Source organism: Cebus imitator, unplaced genomic scaffold, assembly GCF_001604975.1.
Source record: "Cebus imitator isolate Cc_AM_T3 unplaced genomic scaffold, Cebus_imitator-1.0 Scaffold446, whole genome shotgun sequence".
Lineage (NCBI taxonomy): Eukaryota > Metazoa > Chordata > Mammalia > Primates > Cebidae > Cebus > Cebus imitator.
This window is the reverse complement of record NW_016107761.1, coordinates 801,078-826,886: the sequence shown is the minus strand read 5'-3', so window position 1 is coordinate 826,886 and position 25,809 is coordinate 801,078. Positions and strand designations below refer to the sequence as shown.

The window sequence follows — 25,809 nt, the reverse complement described above, 5'->3', positions numbered from 1 at the left end:
TATTTGACAAACCTGACAAAAAACAGCAATGGGGAAAGGATTCTTTATTTAATAAATGGTGCTGGGAAAACTGGCTAGCCATATGCAGAAAACTAAAATTGGGCTCCTTCCTTACACCTTACACAAAAATTAACTCAAGATGGATTAAAGACTTAAATGTAAAATCCAAAACCATAAAAATCCTGGAAGAAAACCTAGGCAATACCATTCAGTATATAGGCATGGGCAAAGTGTTCATGACTAAACCACCAAAAGCAATTGCAACACAAGCCAAAATTGACAAATGGGATCTAATTAAACTAAAGAGCTTCTGCACAGCAAAAGATACTACAGGTATCATCAGAGTGAACAGGCAACCTACAGAATGAGAGATAACTTTTACAATCTAGCCATCTGACAAAGCTCTAATATCCAGAATCTTCAAGGAACTTAAACAAATCTACAAGAATAATAAACAAACAACCTCATCAAAAAGTGGGTGAAGGATATGAATGGACACTTCTCAAAAGAAGACATTTATGCGGCCAACAAACATATGAAAAAAAGCTTATCATCACTGGTCATTAGAGAAATGCAAATCAAAACCACAATTAGATACATCTCATGGCAGTTAGGATGGCAATTATTAAAAAGTCAGGAAACAGCAGATGGGAGGATGTGGAGAAATAGGAACGCTTTTACACTGTTGGTGGTAGTGTAAGTTAGTTCAACCATTGTGGAGGACAGAGTGGCGATTCCTCAAGGATCTAGAACCAGAAATACCATTTGACCCAGCAATCCCATTACTGGGTATATACCCAAAAAATTATAAATCATTCTACCATAAAGACACATGCACATGTATGCTTATTGCAGCACTGTTCACAATAGCAAAGACTTGGAACCAACCCAAATGCCCATCAATGATAGACTGAATAAAGAAAATGTGGCACATATACACCATGAGATACTATGCAGACATAAAAAAGAATGAGTTCATGTCTTTTGAAGGGACATGGATGAAGCTGGGAACCATCATTCTCAGCAAACTAACACAGGAACAGAAAACCAAACACTGCATGTTCTCACTCATAGTGAGAGTTAAACAATGAGAACACATGAACACAGGGAGGGGAACATCATACACCAGGGCCCGTCGGTGGTTGGGGAACAAGGGGAGGGAGAGCATTAGGACAAATACCTAATGCATGCAGGGCCTGAAACCTAAACAATGGGTTGATAGGTGCAGCAAACCACCATGGCACACGTATAGCTATGTAACAAACCTGCAAGTTCTGCACATTGATCCCAGAACCTAAAATAAAATTTTAAAATAAAATAAAATAAAAATAAATTCAAAATATATAAAGGAGGATGGGGCTCATTATTGGGGGCCTGATGAGGACACAAATGAGGTAAAGGCAGGTGAAGGATAAAGATAGAATTGGAGTGAGTCAGAAAGCAATTAGAATAAGTAGGCAAAGTGAGTTAAATAGATTCTCACTATTTGGTTTCGGGGTGGGGGTAGAGATGGGGATAGGACAGCAGATGAGGAACCAGGAAGAGAAGATGGCTTATGTAGCCCTAATGGATATCTGAGTGTGGCAAAGAGCTTTCAGACCTTTCCCCAAAAAGATGTCTCTTTGGCTAAGTTCTATCAAAACATTTCTGAGCAACTTTTTGCAAACACCTCTTAGGGGAACAGAACATTTTCTTTGTAAAAACAAAGATATTTTCTGTCAGTAGAGCTCATGACATTGAGAACACAGTTTTAAAGTATACATCTTTGGTGAAAGTGGAAAAATTTCAAAACAGCATAAGGTCATGAATAAATCATTGAAATTGGAATCAGGAAACCTGAATACTAATTCCGCCTCATACTTATTAGCTGTGTGATATCCGGTGTGAATTTTCACCACCCTTGGTTTGGCTTTCTCGTCTGAAATATCAGGGCATCGATGTGCATGATATGTAATTTTTCTTCCATCTCTACCTTGCTAAAGTCAAGGGGCAGAAATGGAGCTAGTTTTTGAGCCTTCTTCTTAATGGTGACCTGAGCCTCTCAGCCTCCCATGAGGGCTTTCCGCTCATGACTGTTTGAATGGAACCCCTCCACAAAGCTAACATTTTGGTCTGCATCAGCTCTCTAGAGATAACATCATGGGCCATTGTAGTCCACACCAGATCCAGTACATAAACTTACCTAGATTAAAGATTTTACAAGTGAGTAGAAATGTTTGCTCAATATCCTTTAAGCTCAAGGCCATCTCATGTCTCTGTTCACTTTCCCACACAAGCATACTTGGTCACAGGTATGAGAAATCATCATAGCCCAGAGAAAGAAAAGGACATTTTGGCAAACTAGTAGAATAGATAGGGTTATTACCTATCCACTATGTATTATTGCATTAATAATGTGTTATTATAGATAGGATTATTACCCCAATGGCAGAGACCTTATCCAAAGAGGAAATGAGAAGGAACAATCCTTACTTACCTGCCACAAAGCTTCCTAACTGACCTTCACATCTACCCTCACTTCCCTCTGTCTACTCTGTTCTCCCCGTAGTAGCCTGCGTGATCCTTTAAAACACAGACCAGGTCAGGTCCCTCCCCTGATTAAAATCTTTCTCTCTGCCATTTGGTTAAAGTCCTGAGACCTGTGAGGACTGCATGATTTCTAGAAACACCTTTCTCTCATGTCATCTTGTCACTCCTCTGCTCAGAAACACTGACATCCCTTTGTGCTCCATCTGTGAGTGCGCATTCTGGTTCCCACCATGCTGTGCCTAGTTAGCACCAGATAGCAGTTAATGATTACTCCTATAGATGCTTTCCCTAACCTCACAGACACGTCCATCTTCAGGTTCCCTGCCAGAAGCTCTCCAGATATCGTTACAGTAGATGCTGCAGCACCCAGACTCCCATTCAGAACTAGGATGTTAATTACTCCAAAATTGCCCCCCATAAAAGAGAAACACCTTCCCCCAAGATGGTAGCCCTTCCTCTAAGGTAGCCTGTATCCAGTGGATGCAGAAGTATAAATGCCCAGTCCTCAAGTTTCTATTCAGGACGACTCTGGACATGATTCAGGACAACTCCAGAAAGACGTCCTAGCTCAGTGCTCCCCGAGGGATTTAAGCCTCTGCTGTGACCCCATCACAGGTCTGTCCAAGTATATTCTCCCCCATACCTTTACAAGGATTGTTCCAGAGATCACTCCCACATCTAAGACAATCACGTAGCTTCTTGCTTAAAACGATTCATTATTTTGTCATTGCGTGTGTGTGTGTGTTTCCCTAGTTTTATAGTGTATGGTAGTATTGGTCTTCATCAAATACGCTCCATCGGGGGTCGACCGTGTCCACTTTGTTCACTGCTGTATCTTTAGCACATTGTCTAAAAAATAACCATTATTCAAAAACAATTCTTATTAAATTTTGTTTTTTAATTTAGAGTGAGGTTGGGCTCTTTTCATATTTTAAAAATCATTTATAGTTTTCTTTAATGAATGCACAGGTTTTTAAGAGAACATTTTGCACAAATCAAACAAATCTTTATTTCATGTTTTTGTTTTTATGTTTTGCTTCTATCTTGCATAAATATTTCATCCTTAGGCAGTTACACTTAACAGTCTTTTAGACTCTCGGGATGCATGTTTTCCTTAGAAAAGCCTACGTTCATACTCCAAGGAAATTAAAAAAGGAAAAAAAAATCCCATTTGTTACTTTTTACATTTAAGTCTGTTTGAGCCATCTGGAATTTATTATTTTTTTGGAAGCATAAGGTATAGATCCAGGGTTTTGGTTTTTCCAGATATTCTGCAAATGTAATACATATTTCTAGGATAAAGGGAAGGTGGGGAAGAAAAAGGGAGGAGAGAGAGAGAGAGAGATCCCAAAAAACAAACTTAGAGGCCTGCCATGGCAAAAAACCAAAAAACCAAAAAAAAAAAAAAAACAACACAACAACAACAAAAAAACACCTCCTCCTTTATCTAGGTTAGGGCACACAGTGTGTCTATATTTGAATGTGGAGAAACAAGGGATTAGAATGACTATGATATTAACAAGGGCCAAAGAATATCAGCAATGGAAAGATAATGTTTTGCAACACTTCATTTTATATATCATAAGTCTGAAACACAGGAATCGAGTGACTTGTTAAGGTCATGCAGCAATTTAGTAGCTGAGTTGAAACAAGTGACCAGGAACTCCTAGACCAACCTTCTACAGGAGGCAGGCAGCGATTGTCAGCAGGGACTGAAGTACAGGTAGGTTGACTGGAGTGACCTCCAAGAATCCTGCCAACTCTAAGATTCTGAGACTGACAAATGTACTTTTGAAGATCAGTGGTCTTATAATCAAAGAAAGGTGCTTTGAGTTGAGTCAGTTACATACTGGAACAAAGTAAATGCTCAGTAAATACCTCAGCAATGAGTGTGGCATGTCCTTTTCAAACATGGCAAGTAAATATGCCTCTGAACATGATGAACAGGATCCACAAGCTTAATGTGCTGTTTTGACAATGTCAGTGCCTGAAATGGCTGATGGAGTGCCAGGCAGACACAGTCCCTTGGGACTGAGCAGTGGAGAAAGGGGGAAGGGAACCTCACAGCTGGGGATCCTGAAGCTCCAGACTCTCCTTCATCCTGTAACACCGGGACAGTGAGGCCAGACAGCAGGAGAGCTCTGGAGAAGAGCCTTGCTAAACAAACCTTAGCTTGCTCCTGCCAGCTTACTAACATCTACTGTGCTCATCTATACTCCAGGAAGACCTGACCAGTGTGTTACATAAAATGTTGTCTTTAATTCTGAAAATAACCTTATGAGGGAGGCATTACTATCCCCATAATATTAGGGATATTTTTATTGAATAAAATTCCGGATTTTTATGTGGGTTTACTTAATGAATGCCTAGTGAACAACTGTTATGTAAATGTTAAATTTCAAACCCAGGCCAAACTCCAAAGCCCCCACCACACACATACACACTTGAGGTGCTGGACACAGTTCCCACCTGCATCTTGGGGCCATCTGAGTGGACCCACTGTCAGTTTAAGCATCAGCATCGTACAGCCCAAAGGACTCCTGGCTTTCCCTTGCTCCCACAAGGAGCACCCTGCTGGAGTCTAAAGTTTCCCATTTGGCCCAGCTCATTTCTAAAAATCAGCAAGGCCCCAAAAGTTTCAAAACAGGGTGGGTAAACAGTACCATCATCCTTGGGAGCAAATAACAGCAAGAGAACCGTTCTCATTGGATTTCCCTGCAATCTCCATGCGATCTCTAGCCTGACATCAGTCATGGATACTGCTGCCCTGGGATCTATAGGGAGAAACTGTGTCTTCATCACAGACTCAATGGAAGGTGCTGACAAATTCTAACCTGTGGAGTCACTTGCCCAGCAGGGCCAGGGTCGCTTGCCCCATTCCCAAAGGGCTTATGTCTCTGTGTCAAAATCTGGGTACCACAGTCAGGAGGCTGCCGAAGTGAATGCAAGCACCTCAAGAAAAGCTCACCATACTGGACTTATGAATTAAGATGCATTGGCTGGATCTGAAGAATGAATGAGTTATAAGGATTAGGTTTTGATTAGTCAAGATGAGTTTAGACTTGCCATTAAGGTTTGTCAGAGGGTTGCATGCTCCCTGCTTAGGGAGATAGATCCACTTCTGCTATTAGATGTCATTGCTGGTGACCAGGATACAGTTCTGGGAAAATGTCTGTGGTTCCAGAAAGACAGCTAAAGTGTATTTTATCAGGGCTTCATTTGTGTGCTTTTATTTCTGACTTTATTTGCTGCTCACACACACAAACACCCATCACCTTCATCTTAAAAAAGTGTAGTTGGGTTAGAAGGAGAGATGATGAGAATGAAACTTCCATGCCAATAACAACAGCAGAAACTGCTGTTACTGAACTCTTACTATGTGGCAGCCATAATCCAGTTTGATGCTCACACTAGCTCTACTGTTTTTTATCTTACAGCTGGGGAAAATTCTGCTCCAAGAGGATTAGTATCAGCCCAAGGCCATACAACTGGCAATTTGCAGGGTCAAGATATAAACGTAGGTGGTCCAAGGCCCATGCTGTCAGCCCCCATACAAGAGTGAATAGTGTCAGGGAAGTGTGGTACACTGGGATAGCCACAGCACTGTAAGAAGCAGCGCCTAGAAATCCATTACAAGCTACATACCACACATCTTTCAGGGACCGTCAGAGCAGCAGCATCCAATGGGTCTTGCCTGGATTCCAGAGCTTGAATCTAATATCTTGATTTCCTTTCTGCCTTCAGCTACTGTAAATAAGTAGCAGATGGTCACCCCCAACGGATCTTATTGTCTCTCTGTTCTGGCTCCCCTTGCTCCCTGTACTGAATGGCTTTGCTGTGGCTGAAAGCTGCAGATATGTGGCTGAGTGAGAGCTCTCAGCAGAAAGGCATCCACAAAGCCTCACAGGGGTGCTTTAGACTGGCTTCTGTGCTCAGCCTCTGGCCATGCCCAATCCCTAAAATGCCAACTCCCATGTAAGGACTTCTGGGTGACTTTTCTAATCCTGTCTCTTTCTGCCTGTACTTCCTTCCTCCTTCTGCTCATAATTTTTGCTTTTCTTTGTCACTTCTGCTGCTTCTCTTGGGTTGCCTTTTATTTTTTCTAGCTTTCTGTCTGCATTCCTGGCCCCCCTGTGTCTCTCTGTCTCTCACTTTCTCTCATTACTGCTTTTCTAACTTCTTACTTCTGTGGCTTTGTGTTTCTCCCAACCACAGGGACTCTCTCCTATGAACCTTGGCCTTTCTTTATCTCTGACCACAAAGGTACATAGAGTTTAACACAGATATGATAAAAGGAAACCAAAGGGATCAGAATGTAACACTAACAGCATGTGCTACTGCAAGGTCACGCTGAAGTTGTAAACAACTCAAATCTTTCATGGCTTTTAACAACTAGCTTTGTTTCTCACTCATGCCATGTATCCATCACTTGCCAGGAAGTAGACTCTGCTCATTATTATACTGTAGGGACCTGGAGCAATAGAAAGCTCCCTTTAAGAGGGGAGCATCCCATACTGGGGTCTGTTGTGGGGGAATAGGGGAGGGACAGTGGGGGGCAGGGAGGTTGGGGAGGGATAACATGGGGAGAAAAGCCAGATATAGGTGACGGGTGGGGGGGATGGAGGCAGCAAACCACATTGCCATGTAGGTACTTATGCAACAATCCTGCATGTTCTGCACATGTACCCCAAAACCTAAAGTGCAATAAAATACATATATAAGAAAGCTCCCTTTAAATACATTCTTCTATGATCTCAGATGAGGGGAAAGAGAGAATGTGACTCAAATGCCAACTCTTAAAGCTCCTGCTACAAAGTGACTCATTACTTCTACTCACATCTTACTGGCTGAAGCAAGGTTAGTCAACCACTCCTGAATTAATGGAGCAAAAATATGTGGTATTCCACTGGAAGAGTCACCTCCAAGAAGGACAACAAAAATGAATGAACAATTATTTGTCCATTATAAGCATTTGAGTTTCTGTCTGTTTTACTTATTCTCTTCCTCGTGAATTTTGGATTTAACTTATCAAATAATGTAAGTAATTTCAGTTTTACAGTTTCTGACATTGCTGAGCTACTGGATATTTGAAACAGTCATAGCGTTACAATTCTTGGCATGATGCAAGAAAAGCACAGGGTGTGAAGCAGGTGAAATCAGAGCTTCAGTCTCAGCCCCCAACATGTAATGACCCAGAAACACTGGGATTTACTTAAGCTCTGTGAGGTTCTACATTCTTGTCTAAAACCTGAATATAATAATTCTCCCTCACAGGTTAATTCCAGAATAAATCTGTAGTCATTACATGTGAACTCCCTTTCTCCTACGTCTCTCATATTCTTCTCATTCAATCAGCAAGCTATCTTTTATAGACTCAATATAAATCAATAAGCAATTTAATGATATTCAAGTTTGGTTTATGTTTAGGTTGGTGAGACAAAACAACATAAAAAAATAAGAGCAGAGTCTTTGGGATCAGACCTGATTCAAATTCAAACTCTACCATGCAATAGCTGGTGTTAGTAGCTACTATCAATATTTTTAGTTTTTTTTCTTTTGAGACAGGGTCTGGCTCTGTCACCCAGGCTGGAGTACACTGGTACAATCATGGTTCACTGCAGCTTCAAACTCCCAGGCCCAAGTGATTCTTCCACGTCAGCCTCCTGAGTGGCTGGGGCCACAAGCACACACCGCCACACCCAGCTAATTTTTATATTTTTTGTAGAGATGGAGTCTCACTGTGTTGCCCAGGCTGATCTTGAACTCCTGGGCTCAAGTAGTCCTCCTGCTTCAGTCTCTCAAAGTGCTGGGATTACAGTCATGAGCCACCATGCAGCCACTATCATCAATATGATTCAGAATTGAAAGCCATTCCAGCCAGGTGCAGAAGCCATCCCTATTTATCATGGCTACCACTGAAGCCCGTATCATTCATGATTTATTTGCCTTGCTCCACCCCTTCCTTACTCTGAAAAATTGGAATATTAATAGAAAACAGATTTTAAAATCAGTTTTTACATCACACAAACATTTACTGATGCTTTCAGCTCAGATATGGAAGAATATCTATGTAAAGAAATGTAAGTTGAATAACTCTTACAAGTTTTCCAACAGTCTTGGATTCTTTCTTCCCTCCCTCCCTCCCCCCTTTCCTTCCTTCCTTCCTTCCTTCCTTCCTTCCTTCCTTCCTTCCTTCCTTCCTTCCTTTTTTTGGAAGATGGATTTTTTGCTCATTGCCCAGGCGGGAGTACAATGGCACAGTCTCAGCTTACTGCAACCTCTGCCTCCTGGGTTCAACTGATTGTCCTGGCTCAGCCTCCTGAGTAGCTGGGATTACAGGTGTGTGCCACTACAACTGGCTAATTTTATATTTTTATATGTAGAGACAGGGTTTCTCCATGTTGGTCAGGCTGGTCTCGAACTCCCGACCTCAGGTGATCCACCCGCCTCGGTCTCCCAAAGTGCTGGTATTACAGGTGTGAGTCACCATGCCTGGCCAAGTATTGGCTTCTTTTACCAAGAAAAACTTCACAGATAAAGAAACTTTTTAAAAAGTCTTGTTTTTTTTTTGTTGTTGTTGAAATAAATTTCTCTAATTTTTGAGAGGTAAATAGGTTACTGAAAAATAAGCTTTCATTAACAGAATGTGTTACATAAAAATTTATCACACATTTTAAGAGACACATTACAATATATGCAAAAATCAAGACTATGCTGTGTGGTTTTTAAGCATAGTGACATATAGAGCAAATAAAGTCTATGATTCGTATTTGTTGTTGACATCTAAGCAAACTGTCTGGGATCAGTTGTGGGAGTAAAGCAAGACGTTTTTGAGGCCTCGCGATGTGCATGTGTGATAGAGAGAGTAATATTTTGTTGTTTTTATGTTTCAGAGATGCTCGCATCTTGGGTGATATAAAGTGCCCAGTGGGGCAATGCGTCTGCCTTCCTCGTACATGGACGAAAAGGAAGAAAGACATTGTAATATCAGAACAAGCTTGACTCCAGATACTGTGGCCTCCTGTTCTCTGAGAAGGGGAGTAAAATGAGCGTGGGGTGGGTTAGTGGCTTTCTTTCTATTCAGGATCAGATATCAGATACAGTAGTAGCCTAAGCCCTAGAAAAAGAAAATTTTGTTGACTTACCCATGACAGGTTTTTAAAGGGCCACACATATTTTGGCACTCTTCCCTTTAAGATATGGTTCTATGCCCCTGCCTCTTGAATATTGTATTGCTTGGGCTCATAAAGTTTGGCAAAAGTGACCATATGTGACATCTGTGACAATCGTATGTAACAAGTAGATCAAGTAAAGCCTATGATTTGTATTTGTTTTAGACCTCTAAGCAAACTGTCTGGGATCAGCTGGGGGGGGGAGGCAAGACATTTTGGCACAAGTACAGTGTATCGTTCTCGTGCATAAAATAGATGTCCCTTTCCGTCAAGTAGATGCAGCTCCTTCAGCCCCCATGTGCTCCTTCAGTCTCTCCATCAGCATCTTTGTGCAGTCTACATTCATACAACTGTACTTAGTGGTCCTAATTCAGCCCCTATCTCCATCCACCACCAGGAAAGCACCTTCTTGCTAGACTCTTCAATTATCCAGGAGACCCACATCAATTCTCAAGAAAACTATTTTCTGCCTGATTCCAGCCTACAGGTATTATCATGCGAGATAAAATCTTCTTCAAATCTGTCTGAAAATCCAGCAGTTACATATTCCTGTGCAATAATAAAGAGCTACCCCATCCCCTGATTTGTTAATGAGTCAGAATTGAGAGAGGAAACTCCCACTCTCAACTCTGGCAGCAGTGAAAATCTGCAGACATGCTAGGAGACAGCTGGAGATTGGGGCAGAAAAGCCCCCAATAAGAAGATATCTGGCTTTGGGAGGCAGACACATCAGGAAAACAAAGGATTCCTGCAGCATATGAAGAAAAAACTCAGGCACCTAGAGTAAGCCATTCAATCCTTACCTCCTTCCTTTACCACAAACAAAAAGAGATGAATTAAACAGTTGCCAAAAATGTGATCACAAATTTTCTTCTGTCCCTACAACCAAACATATTCAACCTTTCCATCCATCCTTTTCTAAACATATTGCCCTCATGCCACTCCAAGTTGGCTTTATGCCAAAAGGTAGAGACAAAGAGAGATCCTTTGCAGTAGCAATGGGCCTAGATTAGATATGGCACATCCAAGAAAAAAAGTGCATCAGGGAGTTATCTGTGTCTGACCTAACGGCCGGGCACAGCCTTATGAGATTCAGTCTAATAATGCAAGTCAAAATGTCAACATATCCCAGGAAATAAAAGGGCAGATCTGAGCAGAGGTGTTGGCATTTTTATTGTAGTCCCTGGACTCTCTTCCTCTTCTGGAAATGCACATTGAGAGATGACTATGGTGCGCTCTGACTCCCTTAGGAACATATACAGCTCCTTTCTCAAGCTCTTCCCCGACTTCAGGCATTTTCTTCTTTAGATTTTCAAAAACAAAACAATAATTTTATCATGAAACAATTGAAACAAGGAGTAGCTTAGATTATCAGTAACTGATAAGCAGGTGGGTTTTTATGTTTGTGTGTTTTGCCCACGTCTGAGGTCCCGAGTGTGATAATTACATGTGGTCTGATGAAAATAAAGATCAACAAATATCTAAGCTAAAGCATCTTAAAATACTAACAAATATCTAAACATCTTTAGCTTTGATATTTGTTAGTGTCTTTCAGATTACCTTAGAATCCATGAGGATTGGCCCACCTAAAACTGATTTAGGTCAGAGCTAGTTGAGAGCAAAAGTTGGCAGCAGCATTTCATGACACCTCAAAGGGCTTCTTTGGTTTGTTATACCAGAGGCTGCTGACCTGTAAGAAGGTTCAGAAAGGGAGTCAACAGGAAAATAAAAACGGGAAAACTATCTCGTTTTATTCTGCTGCCCGCATTTGCTTGGGTGTCATGTAGAGGAACAAGCAGCTGTCATAGTCAATCACCATACAGGTGAAATGGGAGGCATGAGTGGAGAAGGATTATTTTTTTAGCCAGAGGCTGAGGGCTTATTGGAGATGAAGCTGGTATAGGAATCAATCCGGATCAGTGAAGCAATCATAAAGGAAATGTCCATTAATAAACTGTGTGAAAAGATGGAGAGTTGACTGAGGAAGAAATCCCTGGGAGACTGAAGACTTCATCAGCTCAAATGACTGCATTTCTCGTTCATCTCATCAAGTAAAAGAAGAAGTTAACAAAAAGGAAATGGGGTGGTTCTTCAAAGCCAGGAAAGCCTGGGAGACTAGAGTAATAATTCTCACCACTGTTTCAATTCTAGCTCTTTCTGTTTGGGAGGGCTAGAAAGGAAACAAGAATTAACATTGCTCCATGTGCCTTTAATCCCAAAGGAAATAAGGTCAGATTTAGGATTATTCTCCTGGATTATGGAGGCTGCTCTATGTTGTGATCATTTAACAGAGTTAATGCTACATATTTATAAGGAATGAACACAATTGTGCAAAAATGAATGCATCTGGTCAGATAAGTGTTTCACCAGGCACCAAAGCTGCACGGTAGTTATTGCAACAGGCAATGCCCCCTCAAAGATATCCAAGCCCTAATTCTTGGAATTGGCGAAAATGTTGCTTGACACAGTAAAAGCGACTTTGCAGGTGTGATTGCGTTGAAGACCTTGAGATGAGGGGATTAGCCTGGGTGATCCAGGTGGGCTGAATCTAATCTTAGGGGTTTGTAAATGTGGAGAAACTTTCCCTCTGAGTTGAGTCAAGAGCTACATGATGACAGAAGACCGTTCTGAGAGACACATGTAGCTGGCTTTGAAGATGGATGAGGGAACCATAAACCAAGGAATGTGGGCAGCTTCTAGAAGCTGGAGAAGCAAGGAGACTCCAGAAAGGAAGGCAGCCGTGATGACATCTTGATTTTAGCTCATTGAGGCCTGTGTCAAGTTACTGACCTGAAGAATTTGTCAGGTAATAATTTGTGTTGTTTGTTGTGTACAAAATGTGTGGTAATTAGCTACAGAAGCAATAGAAAATGAATAGTCATGAAGGCCCACACAGCCCCTGTCTATCCTCCTGCCTTTCAGTTCCCAGCCCTGCCCTGGCCAACACCTGTCTGCCTACCTGAGCTCCCTGCTAGCAGCTGGCTCCTTTCTTCCTCCTCCATTTCTAGCCTTGTGACCTACATTCTTCTTTGCTTTCTTTCTTTTTTTGAGACCAAATCTTGCTTTGCTGCCCAGGTTGGAGTACAGTGGCGCGATCTCTGCTCATTGCGACCTCCATCTCATGGGCACAAACAATTCTCCTGCCTCAGCTTCCCACATAGCTAGGATTATAAGCGCCCACCGCCACGCCTGGCTAATTATTTGTATTTTAAGTAGAGATGGGGTTTCACCATGTTAGCCAGGCTGTTCTTAAACTCCTGACCTCAAGTGATCTACCTGCCTTAGCCTCCCAAAGTGCTGGGATTACAGGCATGAGCCACCGAGCCCGGCTTCTTCTTTGCTTTCAATGGATCAGCTCCAAATTTCAGTTCTAGGCTCAAGTCCTACAGAAAGATTGCCTAGCCAACCCCTCCAGCCCTGGCTGTTCTTAAACTCACGGCCCATTTGCATTATCTTCATTGTATAGCTTTTCCTTGAAATCTCTGAGTCATTATTTCTGTCTCAGTGTGGATGGGGTTGAGCTGGAGGTATCATGCATAAAGTTTAAATGACTCTGAGATGAAAGACTGTGACTCAGAGTTTATTAGAGAGCTGGAAGCTTAGAGTGGCCTCACCATATTCTCTTTATCTTTACCCCAGGTGTGTATCTTCTCACAGGAGCCAGATCCCAAGATGTATCCACCAAGGACCCTGCCTCTGGAGGCAGAGATCTGCTTATTAATCTCACTCTTTGGTTCCCAGACTTCTCCAGATGAAACTTTCTTTGGAGAATTTTAACAAGAGGCTGCTATGGTCCCAGGCTTCCATTCCCTGCCTCCCTAGATCCCTAAACCCTGGATCCATTTGGAGACAAAATATTCAAATATTGTCTCCAAATGGAAACTCTGGATCCAGCCCTGACTAGGTATCTAGGCTGTCATAATTTTAGTCCAGCTGGGAAAATTCCTCTGTGTTTGTTCCATGATCTCATCTTTTTTCCATGGTCCTAGGAGGAGAAAGGCCAGGAGACACATACTGCAAAGGTGCTGATTCTAAGCCATCAGCTGCTTGGGTGTATCTAGGTCTTTATCCCTTTCTTTATTCAGATCTTTTTCTCAAATGTTACTTCCTCAAAACAGAGGGCATCTCATTATTCTAAGGAGTAACATCAGTGCCTCAGAAGTCCCCAGAGGGCTCCTTGGCTTCCTGTCATTCCCACAGAAAACACTTGGCTGGAGTCTTTTTGTCAACTGTAAACATCACTAAGGGATGAAGGACTTAGCTGAGAACACTCATCCTTGAGGGAGAAGGGACAGAATCAGCGCCTTTCCCCTCTGGTCTCCTGAGGGACTTCTTTTCCATCTCCCAGCCCCACATCAATGCTGCTATCCCTGGCTTTGTAGTGATACAGGGTAGGCGCTGGGTTAGAAAATCAGCGTAAGGACTAGCGGTGTTTTAGCTCACCCAGCAGTGCCACCCCTTCCCAGCTGTGCACAAAGCCCCTGTCCACCCTTGCCAGCTGTTGCAACACAACAAAGGCAAGAGCCTGCATCTCTGATGTCACTCACATTACAGAGCGAGGCCAGCAGGCAGGCATCTCCAGGTATGAATGCCTAAGTGAGAGCGGTTTACGAAGAGGACACCATGCTTGGAAGTTAAGGTGAGTGGTGGAAGTCTGCGTGTCAGTCAGGTTCTCATGCAACACAAACATAAGGACTGAGTTTGAATTTGGGCAGTGCTGGGCTAGATTTCAGACTTTCCATTAAGGTTTGTCAGTGGCGTGGGTGCAAGGCATTATTTATTTATTTTATTTTTTGAGATGGAGTCTCGCTCTGTCGCCCAAGTTGGAGTGCAGTGATGTGATCTTGGCTCATTGCAACCTCCACTTCCCAGGTTCAAGCAATTCTCCTGCCTCAGCCTCCAGGGTAGCTAGGATTACAGGCACCCGCCACCACCACGCCCAGCTGATTTTTGTATTTTTAGTAGAGACCGGGTTTTACTGTGTTGACCAGCCTGGTCTCAAATTCCTGACCTCGTGATCCACCCACCTCAGCCTCCCAAAGTGCTGGGATTACAAGCATGAGCCACTGCACCCAGCCCCTACAATGCTTTTTAAAATTAGAATGCCTTTGCTGGGTAGCCAGGACACAGCCCCAAATGAAGTTTTTATGGGGCTGGAGAAAGGGTCAGAGTATAACTATACACAGCTTCACACCTTCCACTCCTTAGAGTGTGTGTTGTAAATACTTATGTTTGTGTGTGTTTTAAATGTTTTAAAGTACTCTTTTAGTGAACTGAAATTCCAAGGAACAGTGTAAAGCTGTAAAGATCTACACACAAACACACACACACACACACACACACACATTGGCAACAAGAAGAAGTGTGGAGAGACGATGGCCCAAGAAAATTTGAGTTCTATTGACAGTCGCAACAATAAGAACTTGATAACAACAACAACAACGTGTTAGCTACTATGTGCCAGTCACTGCCCTAAAAAGTTTATTTAATTTTATAATCACCTTAGAGTCTAAGTACTAGTATTACCTTTACTTTACAGCTGAGTAAACGGAGGCTCTGAGAGAGTAAGTAACAAAGAAGAGCAGATTTATGGCCCGTGACAAGCAAGTCTGGAGCCAGAATCCTAACACAGGCAGGCCAACTCCATAGCTTGTGCTTCCTTCCACCGCTGGAGGGGAAGTGCATTGGAGATGCAAAGCTGATGCGATCTCTGCTCACTGCAACCTCCGCCTCCTGGGCTCAAGCAATTCTCTTGTCTCAGCCTCCCGGAGAGCTGGGATTACAGGCGCCCGCCACCAAGACCTGCTAATTTTTTTGTATTTTTAGGAGAGACAGGGTTTCATTTGGATTTCCAGGCCTTCCTCCCTGACCTCCTGCACCCTTTCTGCTCTCCATCTTTGCAAACATTAAGCAGAGGGCCACTCTAGAGAAAGCTAATTTCTGGACTAAAGCCTCTGACTTTCACTAATTTCAGGATCACCACTAGAGAAATGTGCATAAGCGAGGGTCCTCAGAGACAGCTCAGAAAGGTTTGCAGGGACCCTTTAAAAGGGGTCTTGGGGCACCACCTCTGGGTGTGACACAGACACATTGGCCTACGTCGGGAGCTTCTGGGTCATGTGCACTAATGTTCTCTCTCCCTCTCTCTTTTTTTCTGTTTTCCTCCCCTTCCTGTCTTTCTCTTTTTCTCCCTCTCCTATATTTGAATTTTTTCCATTCCTCTGTTCCTCTGTTATTTCCTTCTTGTTTTCTCCCTAAATGTCAATGTCTCTTGCCGTGTGGATGTCTGTTGCCATGTGGTCTTCCTTAATCTGCTCCTGTTTTTCTTTCTTCTTCTTTTTTTTTTTTTTTTTTTGAGATGGAGTCTTGCTCTGTCACCCAGGCTGAAGTGCAGTGGCGCGATCTCAGCTCACTCTAACCTCGGCCCCCCAGGTTCAAGCGATTCTCATTCCTCAGCCTGCCAGGTAGCTGAGATTGCAGGTGCCTACGCCTGGCTTATTTTTGTATTTTTAGTAGAGACAGGGTTTCATCATGCTGGCCACACTGGTCTTGAACTCCCGACCTCAAGTTATCCACCTGCCTCAGCCCACTGGGATTACAGGCATGAGCCACTATTCCCAGCCTTCTCTCTTTTTCACAATGGCTTTTTATGTCTTTCACTTCTCGGATATCTTCACTCTGTTTTACTATGACTCTCCTATTCCTATTCTGTTATCTTTCTTTATTGCTTTTTCTTTCTGCTTTTCTGTTTATCACTCGCTGGCTACTTGCCTTTCTCTCTATATTCTCTGTCTCTGTCCTGGTTTCTTCTGTTTCATGGTCAGTGGTTCTCTGTCTCTCTCTGTTTCTGCCTCTCCAGCTGTCTTTTGTTTCCCTTGCCTGCAGGACCCCAGCCCGTGGATCATGGCAAATCTGAGTCAGCCCTCGGAATTTGTCCTCTCGGGCTTCTCCTCCCTCGGCGAGCTGCAGGCTCTTCTGTATGGCCCCTTCCTTGTGCTTTACCTTCTAGCCTTCATGGGAAACACCATCATCATAGTTATGGTCATAGCTGACACCCACCTACATACACCCATGTACTTCTTCCTGGGCAATTTTTCCCTGTTGGAGATCTTGGTAACCATGACTGCAGTGCCCAGGATGCTCTCAGACCTGCTGGTTCCCCACAAAGTCATTACCTTCACTGGCTGCATGGTCCAGTTCTACTTCTACTTTTCCTTGGGTTCCACCTCTTTCCTCATCCTGGCAGATATGGCCCTTGACCGCTTTGTGGCTATCTGCCACCCACTGCGCTATGGCACATTGATGAGCTGGGCTGTGTGTGTCCGGCTGGCTGGGGCTGCCTGGGCAGTTCCTTTCCTAGCCATGGTACCCACTGTCCTCTCTCGATCTTATCTTGATTATTGCCACGGCAACGTCATTAACCACTTCTTCTGTGACAATGCACCTCTCCTGCAGTTGTCCTGCTCTGACACCCACCTATTGGAATTCTGGGACTTTCTGATGGCCTTGGCCTTTGTCCTCAGCTCCTTCCTGGTTACCCTCATCTCCTATGGCTACATAGTGACCACTGTGCTACGGATTCCCTCTGCCAGCAGCCGCCAGAAGACTTTCTCCACCTGTGGGTCCCACCTCACACTGGTCTTCATTGGCTATGGTAGTACCATCTTTCTGTATGTCAGGCCTGGCAAAGCTCACTTTGAGCAAGTAAAGAAGTTCGTGGCCTTGGTTACTTCACTTCTCACCCCCTTCCTCAATCCCTTTATCCTTACTTTCCGCAATGAAACAGTTAAAACAGTGCTACAGGGGCAGATGCAGAGGCTGAAAGGCCTTCTCGCAAAGCACAATGATGAGCCCAGGACGCAGGGGGACCTGGTCTGTCTCCATTGAGCAGTTCTGTGAGGAGGGAGACTTCTAGCGAGTGGGAAGACCACTGTTGAGTTTCTTTAGTTTTTTTTTCCTACAGTGAGCTCTCAGTGCTGCACAGTCTGGTCCAAAGCTTTTAAGGGCCACCATGGAAGTGTTCCATACGTCCCTTGGCAGCCATAAGAACTCTAAGAGTAGCTCAGAGCTTTCAGTAAAGGGAAGTGCATGTGCTTTGCATTTAAGGAAGAGTAGCCAAGAAGTGCTCTCTGATGAAGAGGTAGTAGCCAGTCCCAGTATATACACATGTGTGTGTATGTGTGTGCATGTGTGTGTATGCATGTGCGTGTACATGTGTGTGTGTGCATGTGTGTATGTGTTCAGGGTGTGCTTCTCTATGACAGTGTGCATCCATTGCTGAATGGAGGCACCATGAGTCCTTGGGCTACCTGGACTCAAGGGAAGAGGCAAAACTTATCAAAAACAAGCCGATTGTTTTTCAATGTGTGTGTGAATGTATGGGGTGGGGGGCTGGGTCCTTGTATAATTATTCATCCATTTATTCATTCATTTCACCAACATTGAGTAGGCTGTGTATCTCAGGCACTGCAACAGCTATAGGGTAAGAAGGTAAAGACGGCATAAATGGTCTTTAACCTGACAAAGCTCTTGGCCTAAGGAAGGAAAGAGTGATAGAGTGATAAAGGGCTGTTTCCAGCACAGCAGGGAATATGCAACAGTGGAATCTCAGAAGGTTTTATGAGCACACAGGAGAGCAACGCTGAGATCAGGCAGGGCTGAGTGACGGCTTCCTGGTGAGATGACACCTGAGTATCACATTGAATATAAGGTGGACATTGTGAGAGTGCAATTCATCAGGTACCTTTGCCTCAGAGAAAGACGAAACAGAAAAATTAAACAAGATAAATCTCCACTAGTAAGGAATGATGTGGTTTCCAAAGAGGAAATATTCAGAGTTTTAGAAAGATAAACTTTGCTTCTGTATGATTAGAAATATTCGTTTGCCTAAAGGCTAGGGATTGTAATAAATCTAGTAAGTTCATTTACTCAGTCATTATATATCCCATTTCACACACATACATATTATACTATACATTACATAAAACATGAACATTACATTACATTCACATATGTGTGCATATTAAATACTTGGAAGCCTATTATGTGCCATGCAGCTTTTGGAATGAAACATCAGCTCTGCTGTCCTCCTTCCTCCAACTATAGCCTGAAATTTAAAAAAATCTTCCAGTTACTTTGACCTCAGGATCACGGTGTTCCCTTAGCTTTTGCCTATGCAGAATTTTCTAAAGTAGCCCCAATTTAAGTTGTTCTGACACATTGTTTCTGTAAATACACTTTAATTTACCAAACACCATTTCCCAATTGGTGATATATAAACTACAATCAGGAGTTTATTCGTAGCTACATGTACTTGAAAACAATAAAACTACTAATTTATCACAAATGTCGAGCATTTAAAAAATCTACTATGTGGAAGTGAAAGAGGTAGACTCCTTTGGAGCTTGGAAGATGTGGCTCTCTTAGCAGCCCATTGATTCTTCTCGTGACCCCCTCTCACTCCAAGCTAACTCCTTCCTAAATGAGACACCCCTTTCTCTGGCTTTCTGGAAGTGTTTTCTTGCTTGCTGAGATACTCCGCACCCAAGTCGGAGGGTCTTTTTAAGTTCCTACTTTCAGTTTCTGGACCAAAATTTTGCTTGTTCTTTAATTACATAACAGAGGAATGACTCTGGTGTCTGCAGTTGCTATTGAATGAATTGATGTTTTTTCCCTCTAATTATTCTCTGCTTGCTACCTAGAAAAGTATTTGTAAAGTAAATGAAAGAAGGATGAGTAAAGTAAGAACAATTCTACTAGCAATATCTTACTTTTGTATACTTTTTTACTTTATGAACCACTTTTACATATATTTTCCATTTGGTTTTACCCTCATAGTAATTCAACTAAATAAAGACTCACTAAGATCACCCATCATGAGCAAAACACTTTAACAGCAGTGGCTGTTAAAGATGAAAGAAATGCAGACTCTGACCTCAAAGAGTTCTCCATGTGCTGGGAAAAATTAAAAGTGTGGTTAATTTCAATAAGGTGTTTTCCTATAGAGTATATGAGAGCTTAGAAGGAAAATTTCTGATTCTGAAACTGCAGCAAGCAGTGTTCCTGATCCACTTTAGTGGACAAGGGAAACATGGCTGAGAGGAAAAATGAGTTGGTCAAAGGAATGGCAGAACTGACAGCAGAATCTGATTCTTCAAACTTTTTTCTGTCTCCCCATCTTTGGAATTTTCTTCTTCCATCTGAATTAAAAGTGGGGTTAATTCAAAGTTGGAATCTCCAGGATCTGAAGTTGCTCAGTTTTGCCTCCTCTAAACCCTTACGGAGCACATATCTGTCATGTTTCTACAAGTTTGTAGACTTGTAATGGTGCAATTCCTCACAGTAATTGCACATTTAGTCTCCATCACTTGAAAGAAACACATATTGACAGAAAGCAAGTATAGATTCAATGTCACTTTTAAAGATTGTGTTTCAATATCAAAGACATAGAAACAACCTAGATACCCATCAATGGTGGACTGGATAAAGAAAATGTGGTACATATACTCCATAGAATACTATGCAGCCATAAAAAAGAGTAAAGTCATGTCATTTGCAGCAATTCAGATGGAGCTGGAAGCCATTATCGTAAGCAAATTAAGACAGAAACAGAAAACCAAATACCATATCTTCTCTTATAAATGGGAGCTGAACATTGATTGAATATACATGGACACAAAGAAGGGTATTGTAGACACTGGGACCTACTTGAGGGTGGAGGGAGGGAGGAGGGTGAGGATTGAAAAACTGTCTATCAGGTATTAGGCTGATTACTTAGGCGACAGAGTTATCTGTACACGAAACTTGATAGAGTCACTCAAGAAGTTTAAAGTCAGACTAGGATAAGAATCTTCAGGGTCTTTATCCCGGTCACTGTCTCCAGAAATGGGACCTGGGATAAAAGTCACTAAGGAAAAATGCTTCCAATAATAGCAGATATGTCCCCAAATTCCCTCTTCCAATGCCCTTCACATTGTTGAGATTGGAACAAGGGCTTTCTTAGACAATTTCCTGTTTGAAAATTCTACCATCATATTGTCTAGATCAGCGTTACTCAGATATTAATGTGCACAGGAATCACCTGGGTATCCTGCATAAATGCAGATTCTGATTTAGGAGGTCTTAGCCTGAGACTTTGCATTTCCAATAAGCTACCAGGAGATGCCAGTGCTGTTTCAGGGAGGACACTTTGGGTTTCGTTTGTTTGTTTGTTTGTTTGTTTGTTTGTTTGTTTGTTTGTTTTGAGACAGAGTCTCACTCTGTTGCCCAGGCTGGAGTGCAGTGACACAATCTCCGCTCACTGCAACCTCCGCCTCCCGGGTTCTAGCGATTCTCCTGCCTCAACCTCCTGAGTGGCTGGGATTACAGGCACACACCACCATGCCTGGCTAATTTTTTTGTATTTTTAGTGTTTTTGTATCACCGCACTGGCCATGATAGTCTCAATCTTCTGACCTCATGATCCACCCACCTTGGCCTCCCAAAGTGCTAGGATTACGGGCGTGAGCCACTGTGCCCAGCCTCAAGAAGCACACTCTGAAGAGCAAAGAACCACAGGCAAGGCTGTGGGGCCGGTCAAGCTGCATGATGCTGGATTCCATGGGTGATGGCTGTGAAGGCACAAAGCAAGTCATATCTTCCCCAAAACTGACCAGAGACCCCACTTCCAAGGAAATCCTATGAAAAACAGGCAACAGCCTGCTACAGGATATTGATTATTTTTAGTTTTTTAAGAGGGGAATGTGCAGAGATGAGAAAGTAGCAGGAAGGAGTCCCTGGGGAGGACACTGAGTGACTCCTGTGCTGATTATTTTAAGAGAAGAAGCTGAGGAAAAGTATCTGCATCTCAGAAGGAGATAATTACTTCCCACTTAGCTCTTCAGTTTTTCAGGAAGTTTGCAAGGAGGGCAAGTAATTAGTCTCTTGAGAAGTGAAAGAGACAAAGTTCTTGGATGCAAAACTTTTCCCTACTGGCCTTTACAGCAGAATCAGAAGTATCTGCCCACTTTTGGCGAGGCCCACAAATGCAAACATGTACTGTGGTAGTTGGGGGGAAAAAAAAGCTACATTAGAAATCAAGCTAAATGGCAGAGACAGTAAGACAGTGTTGCCTCCAGTCTCCGTGTCCTGGAAGGCTTCCCCTCCAACCATTCTTCGCAGTCTTGGCCCTAGGGGGTGGCTCCCACACTGCGACTTCACACTGCAAGTTATGAGCAGGGCCTCTCCTCTAGGGATCTGTGGACGGAGCCAGCTTCAGAAGTGAGAGGAAGCTTGTATCTACTCTTTGTCCTGCTTTGCTAATTCTAGCCCAGCCTTGTTGTGACTCAGTCTAGTATAAGGAAGCAGACCTGGAGCTCTTCCTGCTCCCACCATCTTCCCATGACTTTCCACGCCGTCCACGGATTTCCAAGGAATGCCTCTTTTATCAGCCCTCCCACCCCATGACGCACAATGCCAGTCCCACCCCATTTACTCCTTCTCGCCTGACTTCTACCATCCTGGTAATCTGGCCAGGCTCCTCTCAGGAAACCCAACCTCAGAAGGCCTGGGCAGCTGGTCCTCCTTCTGGAACTTGGATCTAAGGTTCTGCAGTAGAAGGGACATAGTGGCCCATGAGAAGGGGAAGGCAGCAAGTCTGAGAGTGCGGATGCAGATCAGCTTTCTGCTGCTCTCAAGTGCGTGAAAAAAATAAGTCCTTCATGACTTCCTATAAGAGGGTTGGAGGAGTGGCTCCCCGAGAGCCACTTCTGTTGAAAGGCAAGAGGCTTTGGGGCCAGATGGAAGAAGTACACCAGGCAGCCTGGGTGTGAGGGGTGCTTCCATCCAGGAGCAGTCAGTCCAAGAGAGGGGAACTAACATAGGCACATGACTCCTCCTGTGTTGGGGTGCCAGGCCTCTCTGCTCTTCTTAGAGCACCTCCCATTTTCAGAACCCTATCCTAGACCTTGAAACCAGGTCCTGGAAAGGAAACACACCCAAAATAAAAGTCAAACACAAAGCAACTTAAAAGAATGCAAGCAAAACCACAGATCTGAGAAAGAGAGGTTTTAATAGGACATTTTAATAATAGCTAAATTTACTGAACTCATATTACAGTACCAGACCCTGCACTAAGAGTCTTATTTGGACTATCTCTTTTAATTAATATCATCCCATTGTACTTACTCCACATTCCCTATCTGTCCTTCATCGCAGGTGCACAGAAACTTGCCTTTGAGACATTCTAACAGTGTGTGTCCATTAGTTCTCTGCAGGGTAGGAGAAGAAACTTGCCTGAAGATGAGGGAGCAGGAGAGACTGAGAAAAAAGAGATTGAGGAGGGCATGTGGGTGCCCACCTGTGGCAAGTCTACTCCTCATGACTTGCCAGGTGCTCTCCAGCCCTGTTAAAAGCTCACCCTCTCATCTCCAGGCTGCTGGGTCTCTAAGGAAGATCCTTTTGGTCACATCCTCCATGACCTCCTTGACCTTCTCATTCTGGAAGGTGAAGATGAAGGGGTTAAGGAAAGGGGTTACCAGTGCAGTCACCAGGGCCATCACCTTGTTGAGGTGTGTGGAGTGGCCCTTGCCTGGCCTCACGTAGATGAAGATGGCACTGCCATAGCCCAGAACCACCACTGTGAGGTGAGAGGCGCAGGTGGAGAAGGCCTTCTGGCGCCCAGAGAAGGAGGGAATGTGCAGCACTGCAGCCACAATGAGGATGTAGGAGAGAATGATGAGCAGCATGGTGATCATCACAAAGATCAGGGACAGGAAGAGGTCCATGCACTCAATGTGGCGGGTGTCAGAGCAGGCAAGCTTGAGTAGTGGGGCAGAGTCACAGAAGTAGTGGTCAATGACATTAGGGCCACAGAACCAGAGCCGTGTTTTCTGCAGTGTGGGAGAGACAATGGAGAGGAACCTGAACATCCAACAGGCCACCACCAGCTTCACATACACTGGACCGTTCATGATGGTTGGGTAGTGCAGGGGGCGGCAGATGGCCCACGTAGCAATCAAAGGTCTTGAAAGTGAGGATCAGGAAGTTGGTGGAGCCCAGGGAGAAGTAAAAGAAAGACTGAGTTAGGTATTCGGCCAGGGACATGGTCCTGTGAGTGAACAGCAGGTCTGCCAGCATCCTAGGTACCACAGTGGAGGTGGCCAGCATCTCCATGAGGGAGAAGTTGCAGAGGAAGAAGTACATAGGTGAGTGAAGGCGGAAGTCAAGGAAAGTGAGGCTGATGATGGCCAGATTGCCCAGCAGTGTCAGCAAATATATCAACAGGATCACAGCAAATAGAACCTGGAACTCATGGAGATGAGAAAATCCCAGGAGCTCAAACTCCCTGACAATACTGTAGTTACCCACTGTACTTGATGCCCATTCTATGTGACAACTGCAAGGGGTTGGGAAATGTTAGTAGGAGATTGGCATCAACCTCTCTCTTGATCAGGTCCCCACAGTGCTGGCCTGACTCCCCAAGCACACTAGCCTGTGTGCACAGTTGACCCCAGAAGACACATTCTCAAAGGGAAGGAGTTTCCCTGGGGCGAGGAATGGATTACTGGCTGGGATGAGTAGATTTATGACTTGGCCACCTCTACGTTGTCACTACTCTTAAGCTCTTCCTCTTCTGTAGTCTACTCACTGAGTATATTATACAACACACTTAATAAGCTCCAACTCTGTGCAAGACATTTGGCTGGGTCTGAGGGTGAAGTGGTAAACACTTCCTAACTGCCAAATCTAATGGTCTGTTGCCCAAATAATAGCTAATATTTACTGTTCTTTCCCTGTGCCAGACAATGTGCTAGATACCTTACACATTGCTTCCTTCCATCTTTTTTGCCCAATCCTCATCCCCTTTTTTTTCTCTATGACATTTCAGGCTACAGATAACCCATCTTTGAATTCATGCCCACCCTTGACTGCAAGGACCCTGCACTCTTGAATTTCTCCTACCAACCTGGTTTCCCTTGCCTGCCTCCTCTAGCTCCCTGTCTTCTGCCATTTTCTAAACATTGATGTCCCCACATTTCTTATATTTAAAAAAAAAACTCTATTTTCTCCTTCAGAAATCTCACCTTCTTTAACCAAAGCAACCTTTAAAATGTAAATGAATTTCAAATCTGGATTTTGTCCTCCTCTGACCAGCCCACATCTCTAACCACCAGATTGACCACCACCACACATTCAACACGTCTAAAGATACACACATAGTCCTCCCCTCCTGCAAAGACCATGATCATGACTCCCAATTCCCCAGTCATCTGGGCTGGAACCTGGAAGTATCTAGTCCTCCTTTGTTTATCCATAGCCATCACCCTAGTTTCAGGATCTGTTTCCTCTCAACCACTGAAACAACATTCTTAATTTTTTTTTATTGGTAGATTGCTCAATCACCAACTAATCCATGCACGATACTATTGTATTTTATTTTCCTAAGTTATTGTGTCAATAAACTGTTTTTAATAATCTGTCACAATGGGATTTCATTTATAATTACTTTCAAAATCAATCAAACTAGCCAACCATATATCTTGATCCAGAAAAAGAGTAAAAGGATGCATTTTAAATATTAACAATGGCTATATCTGGGTGTGGGTTACAGGAATTTACTTTTTAAACATCTTGTATTGAAATTACATATATTTAATGTGTTATATTAGTCTGTTCTCACAGTGCTATAAGGGCCCACCCAAGACTGGATAATTTATAAAGAAAATAGGTTTAATTGACTTACAGTTCAGCATGGCTGAGGAGGCCTCAGGAAATGTACGATCATGACAGAAGGTGAAGCAAACATGTTCTTCTTCACATGGCAGCAGCAAGGAGAACTGTGGAGCAAAGGAGAGAAAAAGCCCCTTATAAAACTATCAGATCTCATGAGAACTCGCTCTCTATCACGAGAACAGCATGGAGATAACCACCCCCATGATTCAATTACCTTCCACAGGGTCACTCCCACAAGATGTGGGGATTATGGGAAGTACAACTCAAGATGAGATTTGGGTGGGGACATAGCCAAACCATATCAAGTGTACATAGCATGAGGTTTGGATATAAATATACTTAGTAAACTTATTGCTATAGTCAAGCTAATGATTATATCCATCTCTTCATATAGTTA

At 43.3% G+C, this 25,809-nt stretch overlaps 2 protein-coding genes across 2 annotated transcripts; one reads left to right on the top strand and one right to left on the bottom strand.

Moving 5' to 3' along the window:
* Window positions 1-16,589: 16,589 nt before the first annotated feature.
* LOC108291122 (olfactory receptor 6V1) lies at window positions 16,590-17,816 on the top strand. Its single transcript, XM_037732377.1, has one exon. It carries the CDS (start codon window positions 16,605-16,607, stop codon window positions 17,586-17,588), a length of 984 nt encoding a protein of 327 aa, XP_037588305.1. The 5' UTR covers window positions 16,590-16,604; the 3' UTR covers window positions 17,589-17,816.
* Window positions 17,817-22,685: 4,869 nt separating this feature from the next.
* On the bottom strand, window positions 22,686-25,000 carry LOC108291121 (olfactory receptor 6V1-like). The gene is given in 3 exon segments (XM_017511315.2): window positions 22,686-23,683; window positions 23,685-24,075; window positions 24,831-25,000. Coding segments are annotated over 3 exon segments (1,143 nt in total). The 3' UTR covers window positions 22,686-23,101.
* Between the last annotated feature and the right edge of the window lie 809 nt (window positions 25,001-25,809).

Bases quoted from the DNA above. Each gene is read 5' to 3' on its own strand.
- LOC108291122 (XM_037732377.1), top strand. From the start codon at position 16,605: ATGGCAAATCTGAGTCAGCCCTCGGAATTTGTCCTCTCGGGCTTCTCC.